Below are 20,972 nucleotides of genomic sequence, written 5' to 3'. Positions count from 1 at the left end.
AAGCAGTTCTACACCATCACCTCAGGAGCGAGAAGCAGTTCTACACCATCACCTCAGGATGAGACGCAGTTCTACACCATCACCTCAGGAGGGAGATGCAGTTCTACACCATCACCTCAGGATGAGAAGCAGTTCTACACCATCACCTCAGGATGAGACGCAGTTCTACACCATCACCTCAGGAGGGAGATGCAGTTCTACACCATCACCTCAGGATGAGAAGCAATTCTACACCAACACCTCAGGAGGGAGAAGCAGTTCTACACCATCACCTCATGTTGAGAAGCAGTTCTACACCATCACCTCAGGTTGAGAAGCAGTTCTACATCATCACATTAGGATGAGAAGCAGTTCTACACCATCACCTCAGGATGAGAAGCAGTTCTACACCATCACCTCAGGAGCGAGAAGCGGTTCTACACCATTACCTCAGGATGAGAAGCAGTTCTACACCATCACCTCAGGATGAGACGCAGTTCTACACCATCACCTCAGGAGGGAGAAGCAGTTCTACACCATCACCTCAGGATGAGAAGCAGTTCTACACCATCACCTCAGGATGAGAAGCAGCTCTACACCCTCACCTCAGGAGCGAGAAACAGTTCTACACCATCACCTCAGGATGAGTAATAGTTTTACACCATCACCTCAGGATGAGAAGCAGTTCTACACCATCACCTCAGGAGGGAGATGCAGTTCTACACCATCACCTCAGGATGAGAAGCAATTCTACACCAACACCTCAGGAGGGAGAAGCAGTTCTACACCATCACCTCATGTTGAGAAGCAGTTCTACACCATCACCTCAGGTTGAGAAGCAGTTCTACATCATCACATTAGGATGAGAAGCAGTTCTACACCAACACCTCAGGAGGGAAAAGCAGTTCTACACCATCACCTCAGGATGAGACGCAGTTCTACACCATCACCTCAGGAGGGAGAAGCAGTTCTACACCATCACCTCAGGAGGGAGAAGCAGTTCTACACCATCACTTCAGGAGGGAGAAGCAGTTCTACACCATCACCTCAGGATGAGAATTAGTTCTACACCACCACCTCAGGAGGGAGGAGCAGTTCTACACGATCACCTCAGGATGAGAAGCAGTTCTACACCATCACCTCTGGAGGGAGAAGCAGTTCTACACCAAAACCTCAGGATGAGAAGGAGTTCTACACCATCACCTCAGGATGAGATGCAGTTCTACACCATCACCTCAGGATGAGAAGCAGTTCTACACCATCACCTCAGGAGGGAGAAGCAGTTCTACACCATCACCTCAGGATGAGAAGCAGTTCTACACCATCACCTCAGGTTGGGAAGCTGTTCTACACCATCACCTCAGGATGAGAAGCAGTTCTACACCATCACCTCAGGAGCGAGAAACAGTTCTACACCATCACCTCAGGTTGGGAAGCTGTTCTACACCATCACCTCAGGATGAGAAGCAGTTCTACACCATCACCTCAGGAGGGAGATGCAGTTCTACACCATCACCTCAGGATGAGAAGCAATTCTACACCAACACCTCAGGAGGGAGAAGCAGTTCTACACCATCACCTCATGTTGAGAAGCAGTTCTACACCATCACCTCAGGTTGAGAAGCAGTTCTACATCATCACATTAGGATGAGAAGCAGTTCTACACCATCACCTCAGGATGAGAAGCAGTTCTACACCATCACCTCAGGAGCGAGAAGCGGTTCTACACCATTACCTCAGGATGAGAAGCAGTTCTACACCATCAACTCAGGATGAGACGCAGTTCTACACCATCACCTCAGGAGGGAGATGCAGTTCTACACCATCACCTCAGGATGAGAAGCAATTCTACACCAACACCTCAGGAGGGAGAAGCAGTTCTACACCATCACCTCATGTTGAGAAGCAGTTCTACACCATCACCTCAGGTTGAGAAGCAGTTCTACATCATCACATTAGGATGAGAAGCAGTTCTACACCATCACCTCAGGAGCGAGAAGCGGTTCTACACCATTACCTCAGGATGAGAAGCAGTTCTACACCATCACCTCAGGATGAGACGCAGTTCTACACCATCACCTCAGGAGGGAGAAGCAGTTCTACACCATCACCTCAGGAGGGAGAAGCAGTTCTACACCATCACTTCAGGAGGGAGAAGCAGTTCTACACCATCACCTCTGGAGGGAGAAGCAGTTCTACACCAAAACCTCAGGATGAGAAGGAGTTCTACACCATCACCTCAGGATGAGAAGCAGTTCTACACCATCACCTCAGGAGGGAGAAGCAGTTCTACACCATCACCTCAGGATGAGAAGCAGTTCTACACCATCACCTCAGGTTGGGAAACAGTTCTACACCATCACCTCAGGATGAGAAATAGTTTTACACCATCACCTCAGGATGAGAAGCAGTTCTACACCATCACCTCAGGATGAGAAGCAGTTCTACACCATCACCTCAGGATGAGAAATAGTTCTACACCATCACCTCAGGATGAGAAGCAGTTCAACACCATCACCTCAGGATGAGAAGCAGTTCTACACCATCACCTCAGGAGCGAGAAGCGGTTCTACACCATTACCTCAGGATGAGAAGCAGTTCTACACCATCACCTCAGGATGAGAAGCAGTTCTACACCATCACCTCAGGAGCGAGAAGCAGTTCTACACCATCACCTCAGGATGAGAAGCAGTTCAACACCATCACCTCTTGAGGGAGAAGCAGTTCTACACCATCACCTCAGGAGGGAGAAGCAGTTCTACACCATCACCTCAGGATGAGAAGCAGTTCAACACCATCACCTCAGGATGAGAAGCAGTTCTACACCATCACCTCAGGATGAGAAGCAGTTCAACACCATCACCTCAGGATGAGAAGCAGTTCTACACCATCACCTCAGGATGAGAAGCAGTTCTACACCATCACCTCAGGAGCGAGAAACAGTTCTACACCATCACCTCAGGTTGGGAAGCTGTTCTACACCATCACCTCAGGATGAGAAGCAGTTCTACACCATCACCTCAGGAGGGAGATGCAGTTCTACACCATCACCTCAGGATGAGAAGCAATTCTACACCAACACCTCAGGAGGGAGAAGCAGTTCTACACCATCACCTCATGTTGAGAAGCAGTTCTACACCATCACCTCAGGTTGAGAAGCAGTTCTACATCATCACATTAGGATGAGAAGCAGTTCTACACCATCACCTCAGGATGAGAAGCAGTTCTACACCATCACCTCAGGAGCGAGAAGCGGTTCTACACCATTACCTCAGGATGAGAAGCAGTTCTACACCATCACCTCAGGATGAGACGCAGTTCTACACCATCACCTCAGGAGGGAGATGCAGTTCTACACCATCACCTCAGGATGAGAAGCAATTCTACACCAACACCTCAGGAGGGAGAAGCAGTTCTACACCATCACCTCATGTTGAGAAGCAGTTCTACACCATCACCTCAGGTTGAGAAGCAGTTCTACATCATCACATTAGGATGAGAAGCAGTTCTACACCATCACCTCAGGATGAGAAGCAGTTCTACACCATCACCTCAGGAGCGAGAAGCGGTTCTACACCATTACCTCAGGATGAGAAGCAGTTCTACACCATCACCTCAGGATGAGACGCAGTTCTACACCATCACCTCAGGAGGGAGAAGCAGTTCTACACCATCACCTCAGGAGGGAGAAGCAGTTCTACACCATCACTTCAGGAGGGAGAAGCAGTTCTACACCATCACCTCTGGAGGGAGAAGCAGTTCTACACCAAAACCTCAGGATGAGAAGGAGTTCTACACCATCACCTCAGGATGAGAAGCAGTTCTACACCATCACCTCAGGAGGGAGAAGCAGTTCTACACCATCACCTCAGGATGAGAAGCAGTTCTACACCATCACCTCAGGTTGGGAAGCTGTTCTACACCATCACCTCAGGATGAGAAGCAGTTCTACACCATCACCTCAGGAGCGAGAAACAGTTCTACACCATCACCTCAGGATGAGAAACAGTTCTACACCATCACCTCAGGATGAGAAATAGTTTTACACCATCACCTCAGGATGAGAAGCAGTTCTACACCATCACCTCAGGATGAGAAGCAGTTCTACACCATCACCTCAGGATGAGAAATAGTTCTACACCATCACCTCAGGATGAGAAGCAGTTCTACACCATCACCTCAGGATGAGAAGCAGTTCTACACCATCACCTCAGGAGCGAGAAGCGGTTCTACACCATTACCTCAGGATGAGAAGCAGTTCTACACCATCACCTCAGGATGAGAAGCAGTTCTACACCATCACCTCAGGAGCGAGAAGCAGTTCTACACCATCACCTCAGGATGAGAAGCAGTTCAACACCATCACCTCTTGAGGGAGAAGCAGTTCTACACCATCACCTCAGGAGGGAGAAGCAGTTCTACACCATCACCTCAGGATGAGAAGCAGTTCAACACCATCACCTCAGGATGAGAAGCAGTTCTACACCATCACCTCAGGATGAGAAGCAGTTCAACACCATCACCTCAGGATGAGAAGCAGTTCTACACCATCACCTTTTACAGCGTGGATGGAGAGCTGGTGACCTCAACTGAGGAGGTTGTCTGGCAGTGGAAGGAACACCTCCGTCCTGAGACAAAGACAAACATCCCTTTGTCCCCTGGGACAGTCAGGAGGACAAACTGGGATTTGCAGATCGACTGTGGAGCTGGAACACCTCAGGATGAGAAGTAGTTCTTAGAGGCACATGTTCCTCTAGAGAACATGTGATTTGTGGATCTGGAAAAGGCTTTCAATCGTGTCCCTCGTGGTGTTCTTTAGGGGGTGCTCCAGGAGTACGGGGTCCGGGGCCCTTTGCTCAGGGCTGTCCGGTCCCTCTATGACCGGAGCAGGAGCTGTGTTCACTGCCGGCAGTCAGACCTGTTCCCAGACATGTGGGTCTCCTCAGGGCTGCGCTTTGTCACCGGTTCTGTTCATTGTTTTTATTGCCTCAGGGCTCACAGGGTCAGGGGACCTCAGGACCTCAGGACCTCAGGACCTCAGGACCTAAGGACCTCAGGGCCTCAGGACCTCAGGACCTCAGGACCTCAGGACCTCAGGACCTCAGGACCTCAGGACCTCATCTCTGTTATTTGCAGATGATGTTCTCCTGGACCTGCAACATGCACTGGGACGGCCAAGTATGACGCAGCTGAGATGAACATCAGCACTGAGGTGACCTGGGCCTCCCTGCTCAGACTGGGCCTCCCTGCTCAGACACCACTGCCCTTTGGACAGAAAAACTAAATATGATCAATTAAAGAAAGAAAAGTTCTTTAAAGTCTTAAATTAAATATAGACTTGGTAAGCTCCTGTGTGGCTCTTACAATCTGATTGGCCTGTCCTGGCCCTGGTACCGCCCTCTGTGCATCTCGTAGCGCTGCGATTTGCTGCTCGGCCGCTTGAGTCTGCAGTTGGAGCCTGTGGGCGTGTCCAGCCTGAAGACCGAGTGCTTTGTCCAGAACTGAGACAGCTCGGTCCTTTAAACGGATCTCCTCCATCTGAAGTGAACACCACACAAAGACTTCACTTTAGAGCTCAGGGTCTGGGTCAGGTTCACTTTAGAGCTCTGGGTCTGGGTCAGGGTCACTTTAGAGCTCTGGGTCTGGGTCAGGTTCACTTTAGAGCTCTGGGTCTGGGTCAGGGTCACTATAGAGCTCTCGGTCTGGGTCAGGTTCACTTTAGAGCTCTGGGTCTGGGTCAGGGTCACTTTAGAGCTCTGGGTCTGCGTCAGGTTCACTTTAGAGGTCTGGGTCAGGGTCACTTTAGAGCTCTCGGTCTGGGTCAGGTTCACTTTAGAGCTCTGGGTCTGGGTCAGGTTCACTTTAAAGCTCTGGTTCTGGGTCAGGTTCACTTTAGAGCTCTGGGTCTGGGTCAGGTTCACTTTAGAGCTCTGGTTCGGGGTCAAGTTCACTTTAGAGCTCTGGGTCTGGGTCATGTTCACTTTAGAGGTCACCAGTCTGGGTCAGGGTCACTTTAGAGCTCTGGGTCTGGGTCAGGTTCACTTTAGAGCTCTGGGTCTGCGTCAGGGTCACTTTAGAGCTCTAGGTCAGGTTCACTTTAGAGCTCTGGGTCTGGGTCAGGGTCACTTTAGAGCTCGGGGTCTGGGTCAGGTTAACTTTAGAGCTCTGGGTCTGCATCAGGGTCACTTTAGAGCTCTGGGTCTGGGTCAGGTTCACTTTAGAGCTCGGGGTCTGGGTCAGGTTCACTTTAGAGCTCTGGGTCTGGGTCAGGTTCACTTTAGAGCTCTCGGTCTGGGTCACTTTAGAGCTCTGGTTCAGGGTCAGGTTCACTTTAGAGCTCTGGGTCTGGGTCAGGTTCACTTTAGAGCCCTGGGTCAGGTTCACTTTAGAGCTCTGGGTCTGGGTCAGGTTCACTTTAGAGCTCTGGGTAAGGTTCACTTTAGAGCTCTGGGTCTGGGTAAAGTTCACTTTAGAGCTCTGGGTCTGGGTCAGGTTAACTTTAGAGCTCTGGGTCAGGTTCGCTTTAGAGCTCTGGGTCAGGTTCACTTTAGAGCTCTGGGTCTGGGTCAGGTTCACTTTAGAGCTCTGGGTCTGGGTCAGGTTCACTTTAGAGCTCTGGGTCTGGGTCAGGTTCACTTTAGAGCTCTGGGTCTGGGTCAGGTTCACTTTAGAGCTCTGGGTCTGGGTCAGGTTAATTTTAGAGCTCTGGGTCAGGTTCACTTTAGAGCTCTGGGTCAGGTTCACTTTAGAGCTCTGGGTCTGGGTCAGGTTCACTTTAGAGCTCTTGGTCTTTGTCAGGTTCACTTTAGAGCTCTGGTTCGGGGTCAAGTTCACTTCAGAGCTCTGGTTCTGGGTCAGGTTCACTTTAGAGCTCTGGGTCTGGGTCAGGTTCACTTTAGAGCTCTGGTTTGGGGTAAGGTTCACTTTAGTGCTCTGGGTCTGGGTCAGGTTCACTTTAGAGCTCACCAGTCTGGGTCAGGGTCACTTTAGAGCTCTGGATCTGGGTCAATTTAGAGCTTTGGTTCAGGGTCAGGTTCACTTTAGAGCTCACCAGTCTGGGTCAGGGTCACTTTAGAGCTCTGGGTCTGGGTCAGGTTCACTTCAGTACTCTGGGTCAGGTTCACTTTAGAGCTCACCAGTCTGGGTCAGGGTCACTTTAGAGCTCTGGGTCTGGGTCAGGTTCACTTCAGAGCTCTGGGTCTGGGTCAGGTTCACTTTAGAGCTCTGGGTCTGGGTCATGTTCACTTTAGAGCTCTGGTTCTGGGTCAGGTTCACTTTAGAGCTCTGGGTCTGGGTAAAATTCACTTTAGAGCTCTGGGTCTGGGTCAGGTTCACTTTAGAGCTCTGGGTCTGGGTAAAATTCACTTTAGAGCTCTGGGTCTGGGTCACCTTAGAGCTCTGGGTCTGGGTCAGGTTCACTTTAGAGCTCTGGGTCTGGGTCAGGTTCACTTCAGAGCTCTGGGTCTGGGTCAGGGTCACTTTAGAGCTCTGGGTCTGGGTCAGGGTCACTTTAGAGCTCTGGATCTGGGTCAGGTTCACTTTAGAGCTCTGGGTCTGGGTCACTTTAGAGCTCTAGATCTGGGTCAGGTTCACTTTAGAGCTCTCGGTCTCGGTCACTTTAGAGCTCTGGGTCAGGGTCAAGTTCACTTTAGAGCTCTGGGTCTGGGTCACTTTAGAGCTCTAGATCTGGGTCAGGTTCACTTTAGAGCTCTGGGTCTCGGTCACTTTAGAGCTCCGGGTCAGGGTCAGGTTCACTTTAGAGCTCTGGGTCTGGGTCAGGTTCACTTAAGAGCTCTGGGTCTGGGTCACGTTAACTTCAGAGCTCTGGGTCTGGGTCAGGTTCACTTTAGAGCCCTGGGTCTGGGTCAGGTTCACTTTAGAGCTCTGGGTCTGGGTCAGGTTCACTTTAGAGCTCTGGATCTGGGTCAGGTTCACTTTAGAGCTCGGGGTCTGGGTAAGGTTCACTTTAGAGCTCTGGGTCAGGTTCACTTTAGAGCTCTAGGTCTGGCTCAGGTTAACTTTAGAGCTCTGGGTCAGGTTCACTTTAGAGCTCTGGGTCTGGGTAAAGTTCACTTTAGAGCTCTGGGTCTGGGTCGGGTTAACTTTAGAGCTCTGGGTCAGGTTCACTTTAGAGCTCTTGGTCTTTGTCAGGTTCACTTTAGAGCTCTGGGTCTGGGTCAGGTTCACTTTAGAGCCCTGGGTCTGAGTCAGGTTCACTTTAGAGCTCTGGGTCTGGGTCAGGTTCACTTTAGAGCTTGGGGTCTGGGTAAGGTTCACTTTAGAGCTCTGGGTCAGGTTCACTTTACCGCTTTGGGTCTGGGTAAAGTTCACTTTAGAGCTCTGGGTCTGGGTCAGGTTCACGTTTGAGTTCTTGGTCTTTGTCAAGTTCACTTTAGAGCTCTGGTTCGGGGTCAGATTCACTTCAGAGCTCTGGGTCTTGGTCAGGTTCACTTTAGAGCTCTGGGTCTGGGTCAAGTTCACTTTAGAGCTCTGGGTCTGGGTCAGGTTCACTTTAGAGCTCTGGGTCTGGGTCAGGTTCACTTTAGAGCTTGGGGTCTGGGTAAGGTTCACTTTAGAGCTCTGGGTCAGGTTCACTTTAGAGCTTTGGGTCTGGGTAAAGTTCACTTTAGAGCTCTGGGTCTGGGTCAGGTTAACTTAACAGTTCTGGGTCAGGTTCACTTTAGAGCTCTGGGTCTGGGTCAGATTCACTTTTGAGTTCTTGGTCTTTGTCAAGTTCACTTTAGAGCTCTGGTTCGGCGTCAGATTCACTTCAGAGCTCTGGGTCTTGGTCAGGTTCACTTTAGAGCTCTGGGTCTGGGTCATGTTCACTTTAGAGCTCTGTGTCTGGGTCAGGTTCACTTTTGAGTTCTTGGTCTTTGTCAGGTTCACTTTAGAGCTCTGGTTCGGGGTCAGATTCACTTCAGAGCTCTGGGTCTTGGTGAGGTTCACTTTAGAGCTCTGGGTCTGGGTCATGTTCACTTTAGAGCTCTGGTTCTGGGTCAGGTTCACTTTAGAGCTCTGGATCTGGGTCAGGTTCACTTTAGAGCTTTTGTTTGGGGTAAGGTTCACTTTAGAGCTCTGGGTCAGGTTCACTTTAGAGCTCTGGGTCTGGGTCAGGTTCACTTTAGAGCTCTGGGTCTGGGTCAGGTTCACTTTAGAGCTCTGGGTCTGGGTAAGGTTCACTTTAGAGCTCTGGGTCTGGGTCAGGTTCACTTAAGAGCTCTGGGTCTGGGTCAGGGTCACTTTATAGCTCTGGGTCTGGGTCAGGGTCACTTTATAGCTCTGGGTCTGGGTCAGGTTCACTTTAGAGCTCTGGGTCTGGGTAACCTTAGATCTCTGGGTCTGGGTCAGGTTCACTTCAGAGCTCTGGGTCTGGGTCAGGGTCACTTTAGAGCTCTGGGTCTGGGTCAGGGTCACTTTAGAGCTCTGGGTCTGGGTCAGGTTCACTTTAGAGCTCTGTGTCTGGGTCAGGTTCACTTTAGAGCTCACCAGTCTGGGTCAGGTTCACTTTAGAGCTCACGAGTCTGGGTCAGGGTCACTTTAGAGCTCTGGGTCTGGGTCAGGTTCACTTCAGAGCTCTGGTTAGGGGTCAGGTTCACTTTAAAGCTCTGGGTCTGGGTCAGGTTCACTTTAGAGCTCTGGGTCTGGGTAAGGTTCACTTTAGAGCTCTGGGTCTGGGTAAGGTTCACTTTAGAGCTCTCGGTCTGGGTCAGGTTCACTTTAAAGCTCTGGGTCTGGGTCAGGTTCACTTTAGAGCTCTGGGCCTGGGTCAGGTTCACTTTTACGCTCTAGGTCTGGGTAAGGTTCACTTCAGAGCTCTGGGTCTTGGTCAGGTTCACTTTAGAGCTCTGGGTCTGGGTCATGTTCACTTTAGAGCTCTGGGTCTGGGTCAGGTTCACTTTTGAGTTCTTGGTCTTTGTCAGGTTCACTTTAGAGCTCTGGTTCGGGGTCAGATTCACTTCAGAGCTCTGGGTCTTGGTGAGGTTCACTTTAGAGCTCTGGGTCTGGGTCATGTTCACTTTAGAGCTCTGGTTCTGGGTCAGGTCCCCTATAGAGCTCTGGATCTGGGTCAGGTTCACTTTAGAGCTTTTGTTTGGGGTAAGGTTCACTTTAGAGCTCTGGGTCAGGTTCACTTTAGAGCTCTGGGTCTGGGTCAGGTTCACTTTAGAGCTCTGGGTCTGGGTCAGGTTCACTTTAGAGCTCTGGGTCTGGGTAAGGTTCACTTTAGAGCTCTGGGTCTGGGTCAGGTTCACTTAAGAGCTCTGGGTCTGGGTCAGGGTCACTTTATAGCTCTGGGTCTGGGTCAGGGTCACTTTATAGCTCTGGGTCTGGGTCAGGTTCACTTTAGAGCTCTGGGTCTGGGTAACCTTAGATCTCTGGGTCTGGGTCAGGTTCACTTCAGAGCTCTGGGTCTGGGTCAGGGTCACTTTAGAGCTCTGGGTCTGGGTCAGGGTCACTTTAGAGCTCTGGGTCTGGGTCAGGTTCACTTTAGAGCTCTGTGTCTGGGTCAGGTTCACTTTAGAGCTCACCAGTCTGGGTCAGGTTCACTTTAGAGCTCACGAGTCTGGGTCAGGGTCACTTTAGAGCTCTGGGTCTGGGTCAGGTTCACTTCAGAGCTCTGGTTAGGGGTCAGGTTCACTTTAAAGCTCTGGGTCTGGGTCAGGTTCACTTTAGAGCTCTGGGTCTGGGTAAGGTTCACTTTAGAGCTCTGGGTCTGGGTAAGGTTCACTTTAGAGCTCTCGGTCTGGGTCAGGTTCACTTTAAAGCTCTGGGTCTGGGTCAGGTTCACTTTAGAGCTCGGGGCCTGGGTCAGGTTCACTTTTACGCTCTAGGTCTGGGTAAGGTTCACTTTAGAGCTCTGGGTCTGGGTCAGGTTCACTTTAGAGCTCTGGGTCTGGGTAACCTTAGATCTCTGGGTCTGGGTCAGGTTCACTTTAGAGCTCTGGGTCTTGGTCAGTGTCACTTTAGAGCTCTGGGTCTGGGTCATGTTCACTTTAGAGCTCTGGGTCTGGGTCAGGTTCACTTTAGAGCTCGCAAGTCTGGGTCAGGGTCCCTTTAGAGCTCTGGGTCTGGGTCAGGTTCACTTCAGAGCTCTGGGTCTGGGTCAGGTTCACTTTAGAGCTCTGGGTCTGGGTCACTTTAGAGCTCTAGATCTGGGTCAGGTTCACTTTAGAGCTCTCGGTCTCGGTCACTTTAGAGCTCCGGGTCAGGGTCAGGTTCACTTTAGAGCTCTGGGACTGGGTCAGGTTCAATTTAGAGCTCTGGGACTGGGTCAGGTTCAATTTAGAGCTCTGGGTCTGGGTCACTTTAGAGCTCTGGGACTGGGTCAGGTTCACTTTAGAGCTCTGGGTCTGGGTCTCGGTCAATTTAGAGCTCTGGGACTGGGTCAGGTTCACTTTAGAGCTCTGGGTGTGGGTCACGTTCACTTTAGAGCTCTGGTTCGGGGTCAGGTTCACTTTAAAGCTCTGGGTCTGGGTCAGGTTCACTTTAGAGCTCTGTGTCTGGGTCAGGTTCACTTTAGAGCTCACCAGTCTGGGTCATGTTCACTTTAGAGCTCTGGGTCTGGGTCAGGTTCACTTCAGAGCTCTGGGTCTGGGTCAGGTTCACTTTAGAGCTCTGGGTCTGGGTCACTTTAGAGCTCTAGATCTGGGTCAGGTTCATTTTAGAGCTCTCGGTCTCGGTCACTTTAGAGCTCTGGGTCAGGGTCAGGTTCACTTTAAAGCTCTGGGACTGGGTCAGGTTCAATTTAGAGCTCTGGGTCTGGGTCACTTTAGAGCTCTGGGACTGGGTCAGGTTCACTTTAGAGCTCTGGGTCTGGGTCACGTTCACTTTAGAGCTCTGGTTCGGGGTCAGGTTCACTTTAAAGCTCTGGGTCTGGGTCAGGTTCACTTTAGAGCTCTGGGTCTGGGTAAGGTTCACTTTAAAGCTCTCGGTCTGGGGCAGGTTCACTTTAGAGCTCTGGGTCTGGGTAAGGTTCAATTTAGAGCTCTCGTTCTGGGTTAGGTTCACTTTAAAGCTCTGGGTCTGGGTCAGGTTCACTTTAGAGCTCTGGGTCTGGGACAGGTTCACTTTAGAGCTCTGGGTCTGGGTCAGGTTCACTTTTACGCTCTAGGTCCGGGTAAGGTTCACTTTAGAGCTCTGGGTCTGGGTCAGGTTCACTTTAGAGCTCAGGGTCTGGGTAACCTTAGATCTCTGGGTCTGGGTCAGGTTCACTTCAGAGCTCTGGGTCTGGGTCAGGGTCACTTTAGAGCTCTGGGTCTGGGTCAGGTTCACTTTAGAGCTCTGGGTCTGGGTAACCTTAGATTTCTGGGTCCAGGTCAGGTTCACTTCAGAGATCTGGGTCTGGGTCAGGGTCACTTTAGAGCTCTGGGTCCGGGTCAGGGTCACTTAAGAGCTCTGGGTCTGGGTCAGGTTCACTTTAGAGCTGACCAGTCTGGGTCAGGTTCACTTTAGAGCTCTGGGTCTGGGTCAGGTTCACTTCAGAGCTCTGGGTCTGGGTCAGGTTCACTTTAAAGCTCTGGGTCTGGGTCAGGTTCACTTTAGAGCTCGCCAGTCTGGGTCACTTTAGAGCTCTGGGTCAGGTTCACTTCAGAGCTCTGGGTCTGGGTCGGATTCACTTTAGAGCTCTGGGTCTGGGTCACTTTAGAGCTCTAGATCTGGGTCAGGTTCACTTTAGAGCTCTGGGTCTGGGTCATTTTAGAGCTCTAGATCTGGGTCAGGTTCACTTTAGAGCTCTCGGACTCGGTCACTTTAGAGCTCTGGGTCAGGTTCACTTTAGAGCTCTGGGTCTGGGTCACTTTAGAGCTCTAGATCTGGGTCAGGTTCACTTTAGAGCTCTGGGTCTCGGTCAATTTAGAGCTCCGGGTCAGGGTCAGGTTCACTTTAGAGCTCTGGGTCTGGGTCAGGTTCACTTCAGAGCTCTGGGTCTGGTTCACGTTAACTTCAGAGCTCTGGGTCTGGGTCAGGTTCACTTTAGAGCTCTGGGTCTGGGTCAGGTTCACTTTAGAGCTCGGGGTCTGGGTAAGGTTAGATTTAGAGCTCTGGTCAGGTTCACTTTAGAGCTTTGGGTCTGGGTAAAGTTCACTTTAGAGCTCTGGGTCTGGGTCAGGTTCACTTTAGAGCTCTGGGTCTGGGTCACTTTAGAGCTCTAGATCTGGGTCAGGTTCATTTTAGAGCTCTCGGTCTCGGTCACTTTAGAGCTCTGGGTCAGGGTCAGGTTCACTTTAGAGCTCTGGGACTGGGTCAGGTTCAATTTAGAGCTCTGGGTCTGGGTCACTTTAGAGCTCTGGGACTGGGTCAGGTTCACTTTAGAGCTCTGGGTCTGGGTCACGTTCACTTTAGAGCTCTGGTTCGGGGTCAGGTTCACTTTAAAGCTCTGGGTCTGGGTCAGGTTCACTTTAGAGCTCTGGGTCTGGGTAAGGTTCACTTTAAAGCTCTCGGTCTGGGGCAGGTTCACTTTAGAGCTCTGGGTCTGGGTAAGGTTCAATTTAGAGCTCTCGTTCTGGGTTAGGTTCACTTTAAAGCTCTGGGTCTGGGTCAGGTTCACTTTAGAGCTCTGGGTCTGGGACAGGTTCACTTTAGAGCTCTGGGTCTGGGTCAGGTTCACTTTTACGCTCTAGGTCCGGGTAAGGTTCACTTTAGAGCTCTGGGTCTGGGTCAGGTCCACTTTAGAGCTCAGGGTCTGGGTAACCTTAGATCTCTGGGTCTGGGTCAGGTTCACTTCAGAGCTCTGGGTCTGGGTCAGGGTCACTTTAGAGCTCTGGGTCCGGGTCAGGGTCACTTAAGAGCTCTGGGTCTGGGTCAGGTTCACTTTAGAGCTGACCAGTCTGGGTCAGGTTCACTTTACAGCTCTGGGTCTGGGTCAGGGTCACTTTATAGCTCTGGGTCTGGGTCAGGGTCACTTTAGAGCTCTGGGTCTGGGTCAGGTTAACTTTAAAGCTCTGGGTCTGGGTCAGGTTCACTTTAGAGCTCGCCAGTCTGGGTCACTTTAGAGCTCTGGGTCAGGTTCACTTCAGAGCTCTGGGTCTGGGTCGGATTCACTTTAGAGCTCTGGGTCTGGGTCACTTTAGAGCTCTAGATCTGGGTCAGGTTCACTTTAGAGCTCTGGGTCTGGGTCATTTTAGAGCTCTAGATCTGGGTCAGGTTCACTTTAGAGCTCTCGGACTCGGTCACTTTAGAGCTCTGGGTCAGGTTCACTTTAGAGCTCTGGGTCTGGGTCACTTTAGAGCTCTAGATCTGGGTCAGGTTCACTTTAGAGCTCTGGGTCTCGGTCAATTTAGAGCTCCGGGTCAGGGTCAGGTTCACTTTAGAGCTCTGGGTCTGGGTCAGGTTCACTTCAGAGCTCTGGGTCTGGTTCACGTTAACTTCAGAGCTCTGGGTCTGGGTCAGGTTCACTTTAGAGCTCTGGGTCTGGGTCAGGTTCACTTTAGAGCTTGGGGTCTGGGTAAGGTTAAATTTAGAGCTCTGGTCAGGTTCACTTTAGAGCTTTGGGTCTGGGTAAAGTTCACTTTAGAGCTCTGGGTCTGGGTCAGGTTAACTTAACAGTTCTGGGTCAGGTTCACTTTAGAGCTCTGGGTCTGGGTCAGATTCACTTTTGAGTTCTTGGTCTTTGTCAAGTTCACTTTAGAGCTCTGGTTCGGCGTCAGATTCACTTCAGAGCTCTGGGTCTTGGTCAGGTTCACTTTAGAGCTCTGGGTCTGGGTCATGTTCACTTTAGAGCTCTGGGTCTGGGTCAGGTTCACTTTTGAGTTCTGGATCTGGGTCAGGTTCACTTTAGAGCTTTTGTTTGGGGTAAGGTTAACTTTAGAGCTCTGGGTCAGGTTCACTTTAGAGCTCTGGGTCTGGGTCAGGTTCACTTTAGAGCTCTGGGTCTGGGTCAGGTTCACTTTAGAGCTCTGGGTCTGGGTAAGGTTCACTTTAGAGCTCTGGGTCTGGGTCAGGTTCACTTAAGAGCTCTGGGTCTGGGTCAGGGTAGCTTTATAGCTCTGGGTCTGGGTCAGGGTCACTTTATAGCTCTGGGTCTGGGTCAGGTTCACTTTAGAGCTCTGGGTCTGGGTAACCTTAGATCTCTGGGTCTGGGTCAGGTTCACTTCAGAGCTCTGGGTCTGGGTCAGGGTCACTTTAGAGCTCTGGGTCTGGGTCAGGGTCACTTTAGAGCTCTGGGTCTGGGTCAGGTTCACTTTAGAGCTCTGTGTCTGGGTCAGGTTCACTTTAGAGCTCACCAGTCTGGGTCAGGTTCACTTTAGAGCTCTGGGTCTGGGTCAGGTTCACTTCAGAGTTCTGGGTCTAGGTCAGGGTCACTTTAGAGCTCTGGGTCTGGGTAAAGGGTCACTTTAGAGCTCTGGGTCTGGGTCATGTTCACTTTAGAGCTCTGGGTCTGGGTCAGGTTCACTTTAGAGCTCTTGGTCTGGGTCTGGGTCAATTTAGAGCTCTGGGTCTGGGTCAGGTTCACTTTAGAGCTCACGAGTCTTGGTCAGGGTCACTTTAGAGCTCTGGGTCTGGGTCAGGTTCACTTCAGAGCTCTGGTTAGGGGTCAGGTTCACTTTAAAGCTCTGGGTCTGGGTCAGGTTCACTTTAGAGCTCTGGGTCTGGGTAAGGTTCACTTTAGAGCTCTGGGTCTGGGTAAGGTTCACTTTAGAGCTCTCGGTCTGGGTCAGGTTCACTTTAAAGCTCTGGGTCTGGGTCAGGTTCACTTTAGAGCTCTGGGCCTGGGTCAGGTTCACTTTTACGCTCTAGGTCTGGGTAAGGTTCACTTTAGAGCTCTGGGTCTGGGTCAGGTTCACTTTAGAGCTCTGGGTCTTGGTAACCTTAGATCTCTGGGTCTGGGTCAGGTTCACTTCAGAGCTCTGGGTCTGGGTCAGGGTCACTTTAGAGCTCTGGGTCTTGGTCAGTGTCACTTTAGAGCTCTCGGTCTGGGTCATGTTCACTTTAGAGCTCTGGGTCTGGGTCAGGTTCACTTTAGAGCTCGCAAGTCTGGGTCAGGGTCCCTTTAGAGCTCTGGGTCTGGGTCAGGTTCACTTCAGAGCTCTGGGTCTGGGTCAGGTTCACTTTAGAGCTCTGGGTCTGGGTCACTTTAGAGCTCTAGATCTGGGTCAGGTTCACTTTAGAGCTCTCGGTCTCGGTCACTTTAGAGCTCCGGGTCAGGGTCAGGTTCACTTTAGAGCTCTGGGACTGGGTCAGGTTCAATTTAGAGCTCTGGGACTGGGTCAGGTTCAATTTAGAGCTCTGGGTCTGGGTCACTTTAGAGCTCTGGGACTGGGTCAGGTTCACTTTAGAGCTCTGGATCTGGGTCTCGGTCAATTTAGAGCTCCGGGTCAGGGTCAGGTTCACTTTAGAGCTCTGGGTCTGGGTCAGGTTCACTTTAGAGCTTGGGGTCTGGGTAAGGTTAAATTTAGAGCTCTGGTCAGGTTCACTTTAGAGCTTTGGGTCTGGGTAAAGTTCACTTTAGAGCTCTGGGTCTGGGTCAGGTTAACTTAACAGTTCTGGGTCAGGTTCACTTTAGAGCTCTGGGTCTGGGTCAGATTCACTTTTGAGTTCTTGGTCTTTGTCAAGTTCACTTTAGAGCTCTGGTTCGGCGTCAGATTCACTTCAGAGCTCTGGGTCTTGGTCAGGTTCACTTTAGAGCTCTGGGTCTGGGTCATGTTCACTTTAGAGCTCTGGGTCTGGGTCAGGTTCACTTTTGAGTTCTTGGTCTTTGTCAGGTTCACTTTAGAGCTCTGGTTCGGGGTCAGATTCACTTCAGAGCTCTGGGTCTTGGTGAGGTTCACTTTAGAGCTCTGGGTCTGGGTCATGTTCACTTTAGAGCTCTGGTTCTGGGTCAGGTTCACTTTAGAGCTCTGGATCTGGGTCAGGTTCACTTTAGAGCTTTTGTTTGGGGTAAGGTTCACTTTAGAGCTCTGGGTCAGGTTCACTTTAGAGCTCTGGGTCTGGGTCAGGTTCACTTTAGAGCTCTGGGTCTGGGTCAGGTTCACTTTAGAGCTCTGGGTCTGGGTAAGGTTCACTTTAGAGCTCTGGGTCTGGGTCAGGTTCACTTAAGAGCTCTGGGTCTGGGTCAGGGTCACTTTAGAGCTCTGGGTCTGGTTAACCTTAGATCTCTGGGTCTGGGTCAGGTTCACTTCAGAGCTCTGGGTCTGGGTCAGGGTCACTTTAGAGCTCTGGGTCTGGGTCAGGGTCACTTTAGAGCTCTGGGTATGGGTCAGGTTCACTTTAGAGCTCTGTGTCTGGGTCAGGTTCACTTTAGAGCTCACCAGTCTGGGTCAGGTTCACTTTAGAGCTCTGGGTCTGGGTCAGGTTCACTTCAGAGTTCTGGGTCTAGGTCAGGGTCACTTTAGAGCTCTGGGTCTGGGTAAAGGGTCACTTTAGAGCTCTGGGTCTGGGTCATGTTCACTTTAGAGCTCTGGGTCTGGGTCAGGTTCACTTTAGAGCTCTTGGTCTGGGTAAGGTTCACTTTAGAGCTCTTGGTCTGGGTCAGGTTCACTTTAGAGCTCACCAATCTGGGTAAGGATCACTTTAGAGCTCTGGGTCTGGGTCAATTTAGAGCTCTGGGTCTGGGTCAGGTTCACTTTAGAGCTCACGAGTCTGGGTCAGGGTCACTTTAGAGCTCTGGGTCTGGGTCAGGTTCACTTCAGAGCTCTGGTTAGGGGTCAGGTTCACTTTAAAGCTCTGGGTCTGGGTCAGGTTCACTTTAGAGCTCTGGGTCTGGGTAAGGTTCACTTTAGAGCTCTGGGTCTGGGTAAGGTTCACTTTAGAGCTCTCGGTCTGGGTCAGGTTCACTTTAAAGCTCTGGGTCTGGGTCAGGTTCACTTTAGAGCTCTGGGCCTGGGTCAGGTTCACTTTTACGCTCTAGGTCTGGGTAAGGTTCACTTTAGAGCTCTGGGTCTGGGTCAGGTTCACTTTAGAGCTCTGGGTCTTGGTAACCTTAGATCTCTGGGTCTGGGTCAGGTTCACTTCAGAGCTCTGGTTCTGGGTCAGGGTCACTTTAGAGCTCTGGGTCTTGGTCAGTGTCACTTTAGAGCTCTGGGTCTGGGTCATGTTCACTTTAGAGCTCTGGGTCTGGGTCAGGTTCACTTTAGAGCTCGCAAGTCTGGGTCAGGGTCCCTTTAGAGCTCTGGGTCTGGGTCAGGTTCACTTCAGAGCTCTGGGTCTGGGTCAGGTTCACTTTAGAGCTCTGGGTCTGGGTCACTTTAGAGCTCTAGATCTGGGTCAGGTTCACTTTAGAGCTCTCGGTCTCGGTCACTTTAGAGCTCCGGGTCAGGGTCAGGTTCACTTTAGAGCTCTGGGACTGGGTCAGGTTCAATTTAGAGCTCTGGGACTGGGTCAGGTTCAATTTAGAGCTCTGGGTCTGGGTCACTTTAGAGCTCTGGGACTGGGTCAGGTTCACTTTAGAGCTCTGGATCTGGGTCTCGGTCAATTTAGAGCTCCGGGTCAGGGTCAGGTTCACTTTAGAGCTCTGGGTCTGGGTCAGGTTCACTTCAGAGCTCTGGGTCTGGTTCACGTTAACTTCAGAGCTCTGGGTCTGGGTCAGGTTCACTTTAGAGCCTTGGGTCTGGGTCAGGTTCACTTTAGAGCTCTGGGTCTGGGTCAGGGTCACTTTAGAGCTCTGGGTCTGGGTCAGGGTCACTTTAGAGCTCTGGGTCTGGGTCAGGGTCACTTTAGAGCTCTGGGTCAGGTTCACTTTAGAGCTCACCAGTCTGGGTCAGGTTCACTTTAGAGCTCTGGGTCTGGGTCAGGTTCACTTCAGAGTTCTGGGTCTAGGTCAGGGTCACTTTAGAGCTCTGGGTCTGGGTAAAGGGTCACTTTAGAGCTCTGGGTCTGGGTCATGTTCACTTTAGAGCTCTGGGTCTGGGTCAGGTTCACCTTAGAGCTCTGGGTCTGGGTAAGGTTCACTTTAGAGCTCTTGGTCTGGGTCAGGTTCACTTTAGAGCTCACCAATCTGGGTAAGGATCACCTTAGAGCTCTGGGTCTGGGTCAATTTAGAGTTCTGGGTCTGGGTCAGGTTCACTTTAGAGCTCACGAGTCTGGGTCAGGGTCACTTTAGAGCTCTGGGTCTGGGTCAGGTTCACTTCAGAGCTCTGGTTAGGGGTCAGGTTCACTTTAAAGCTCTGGGTCTGGGTCAGGTTCACTTTAGAGCTCTGGGTCTGGGTAAGGTTCACTTTAGAGCTCTGGGTCTGGGTAAGGTTCACTTTAGAGCTCTCGGTCTGGGTCAGGTTCATTTTAAAGCTCTGGGTCTGGGTCAGGTTCACTTTAGAGCTCTGGGCCTGGGTCAGGTTCAATTTTAGGCTCTAGGTCTGGGTAAGGTTCACTTTAGAGCTCTGGGTCTGGGTCAGGTTCACTTTAGAGCTCTGGGTCTGGGTAACCTTAGATCTCTGGGTCTGGGTCAGGTTCACTTCAGAGCTCTGGGTCTGGGTCAGTGTCACTTTAGAGCTCTGGGTATGGGTCATGTTCACTTTAGAGCTCTGGGTCTGGGTCAGGTTCACTTTAGAGCTCGCAAGTCTGGGTCAGGGTCCCTTTAGAGCTCTGGGTCTGGGTCACTTTAGAGCTCTAGATCTGGGTCAGGTTCATTTTAGAGCTCTCGGTCTCGGTCACTTTAGAGCTCTGGGTCAGGGTCAGGTTCACTTTAGAGCTCTGGGACTGCGTCAGGTTCAATTTAGAGCTCTGGGTCTGGGTCACTTTAGAGCTCTGGGACTGGGTCAGGTTCACTTTAGAGCTCTGGGTGTGGGTCACGTTCACTTTAGAGCTCTGGTTCGGGGTCAGGTTCACTTTAAAGCTCTGGGTCTGGGTCAGGTTCACTTTAGAGCTCTGGGTCTGGGTCAGGTTCACTTTAGAGCTCTGGGTCTGGGTCACTTTAGAGCTCTAGATCTGGGTCAGGTTCATTTTAGAGCTCTCGGTCTCGGTCACTTTAGAGCTCTGGGTCAGGGTCAGGTTCACTTTAGAGCTCTGGGACTGGGTCAGGTTCAATTTAGAGCTCTGGGTCTGGGTCACTTTAGAGCTCTGGGACTGGGTCAGGTTCACTTTAGAGCTCTGGGTCTGGGTCACGTTCACTTTAGAGCTCTGGTTCGGGGTCAGGTTCACTTTAAAGCTCTGGGTCTGGGTCAGGTTCACTTTAGAGCTCTGGGTCTGGGTCAGGTTCACTTTAGAGCTCTGGGTCTGGGTAAGGTTCACTTTAAAGCTCTCGGTCTGGGGCAGGTTCACTTTAGAGCTCTGGGTCTGGGTAAGGTTCAATTTAGAGCTCTCGGTCTGGGTTAGGTTCACTTTAAAGCTCTGGGTCTGGGTCAGGTTCACTTTAGAGCTCTGGGTCTGGGTCAGGTTCACTTTTACGCTCTAGGTCCGGGTAAGGTTCACTTTAGAGCTCTGGGTCTGGGTCAGGTTCACTTTAGAGCTCAGGGTCTGGGTAACCTTAGATCTCTGGGTCTGGGTCAGGTTCACTTCAGAGCTCTGGGTCTGGGTCAGGGTCACTTTAGAGCTCTGGGTCTGGGTCAGGTTCACTTTAGAGCTCTGGGTCTGGGTAACCTTAGATTTCTGGGTCCAGGTCAGGTTCACTTCAGAGATCTGGGTCTGGGTCAGGGTCACTTTAGAGCTCTGGGTCCGGGTCAGGGTCACTTAAGAGCTCTGGGTCTGGGTCAGGTTCACTTTAGAGCTGACCAGTCTGGGTCAGGTTCACTTTAGAGCTCTGGGTCTGGGTCAGGTTCACTTCAGAGCTCTGGGTCTGGGTCAGGGTCACTTTATAGCTCTGGGTCTGGGTCAGGGTCACTTTAGAGCTCTGGGTCTGGGTCAGGTTCACTTTAAAGCTCTGGGTCTGGGTCAAGTTCACTTTAGAGCTCGCCAGTCTGGGTCACTTTAGAGCTCTGGGTCAGGTTCACTTCAGAGCTCTGGGTCTGGGTCGGATTCACTTTAGACCTCTGGGTCTGGGTCACTTTAGAGCTCTAGATCTGGGTCAGGTTCACTTTAGAGCTCTGGGTCTGGGTCATTTTAGAGCTCTAGATCTGGGTCAGGTT

At 51.2% G+C, this 20,972-nt stretch overlaps 1 protein-coding gene across 1 annotated transcript in view; it reads right to left on the bottom strand.

Moving 5' to 3' along the window:
* jakmip3 (Janus kinase and microtubule interacting protein 3) overlaps nt 1-20,972 on the bottom strand; it is a 71,853-nt gene that overhangs the window by 35,577 nt on the left and 15,304 nt on the right. The window contains exon 5 of the mRNA XM_072434354.1: nt 5,344-5,517. Coding sequence (XP_072290455.1) covers nt 5,344-5,517 — 174 coding nt within the window. The remainder of the gene's footprint in view (nt 1-5,343; nt 5,518-20,972) is intronic.

The sequence above is a fragment of the Eucyclogobius newberryi genome, unplaced genomic scaffold, assembly GCF_026437365.1.
Source record: "Eucyclogobius newberryi isolate DKJ021-1_F unplaced genomic scaffold, fEucNew1.0.hap1 SCAF_69, whole genome shotgun sequence".
In the NCBI taxonomy this organism is placed as follows: Eukaryota; Metazoa; Chordata; class Actinopteri; order Gobiiformes; family Gobiidae; genus Eucyclogobius; species Eucyclogobius newberryi.
This window is presented reverse-complemented; position numbering and strand designations above follow the sequence as displayed.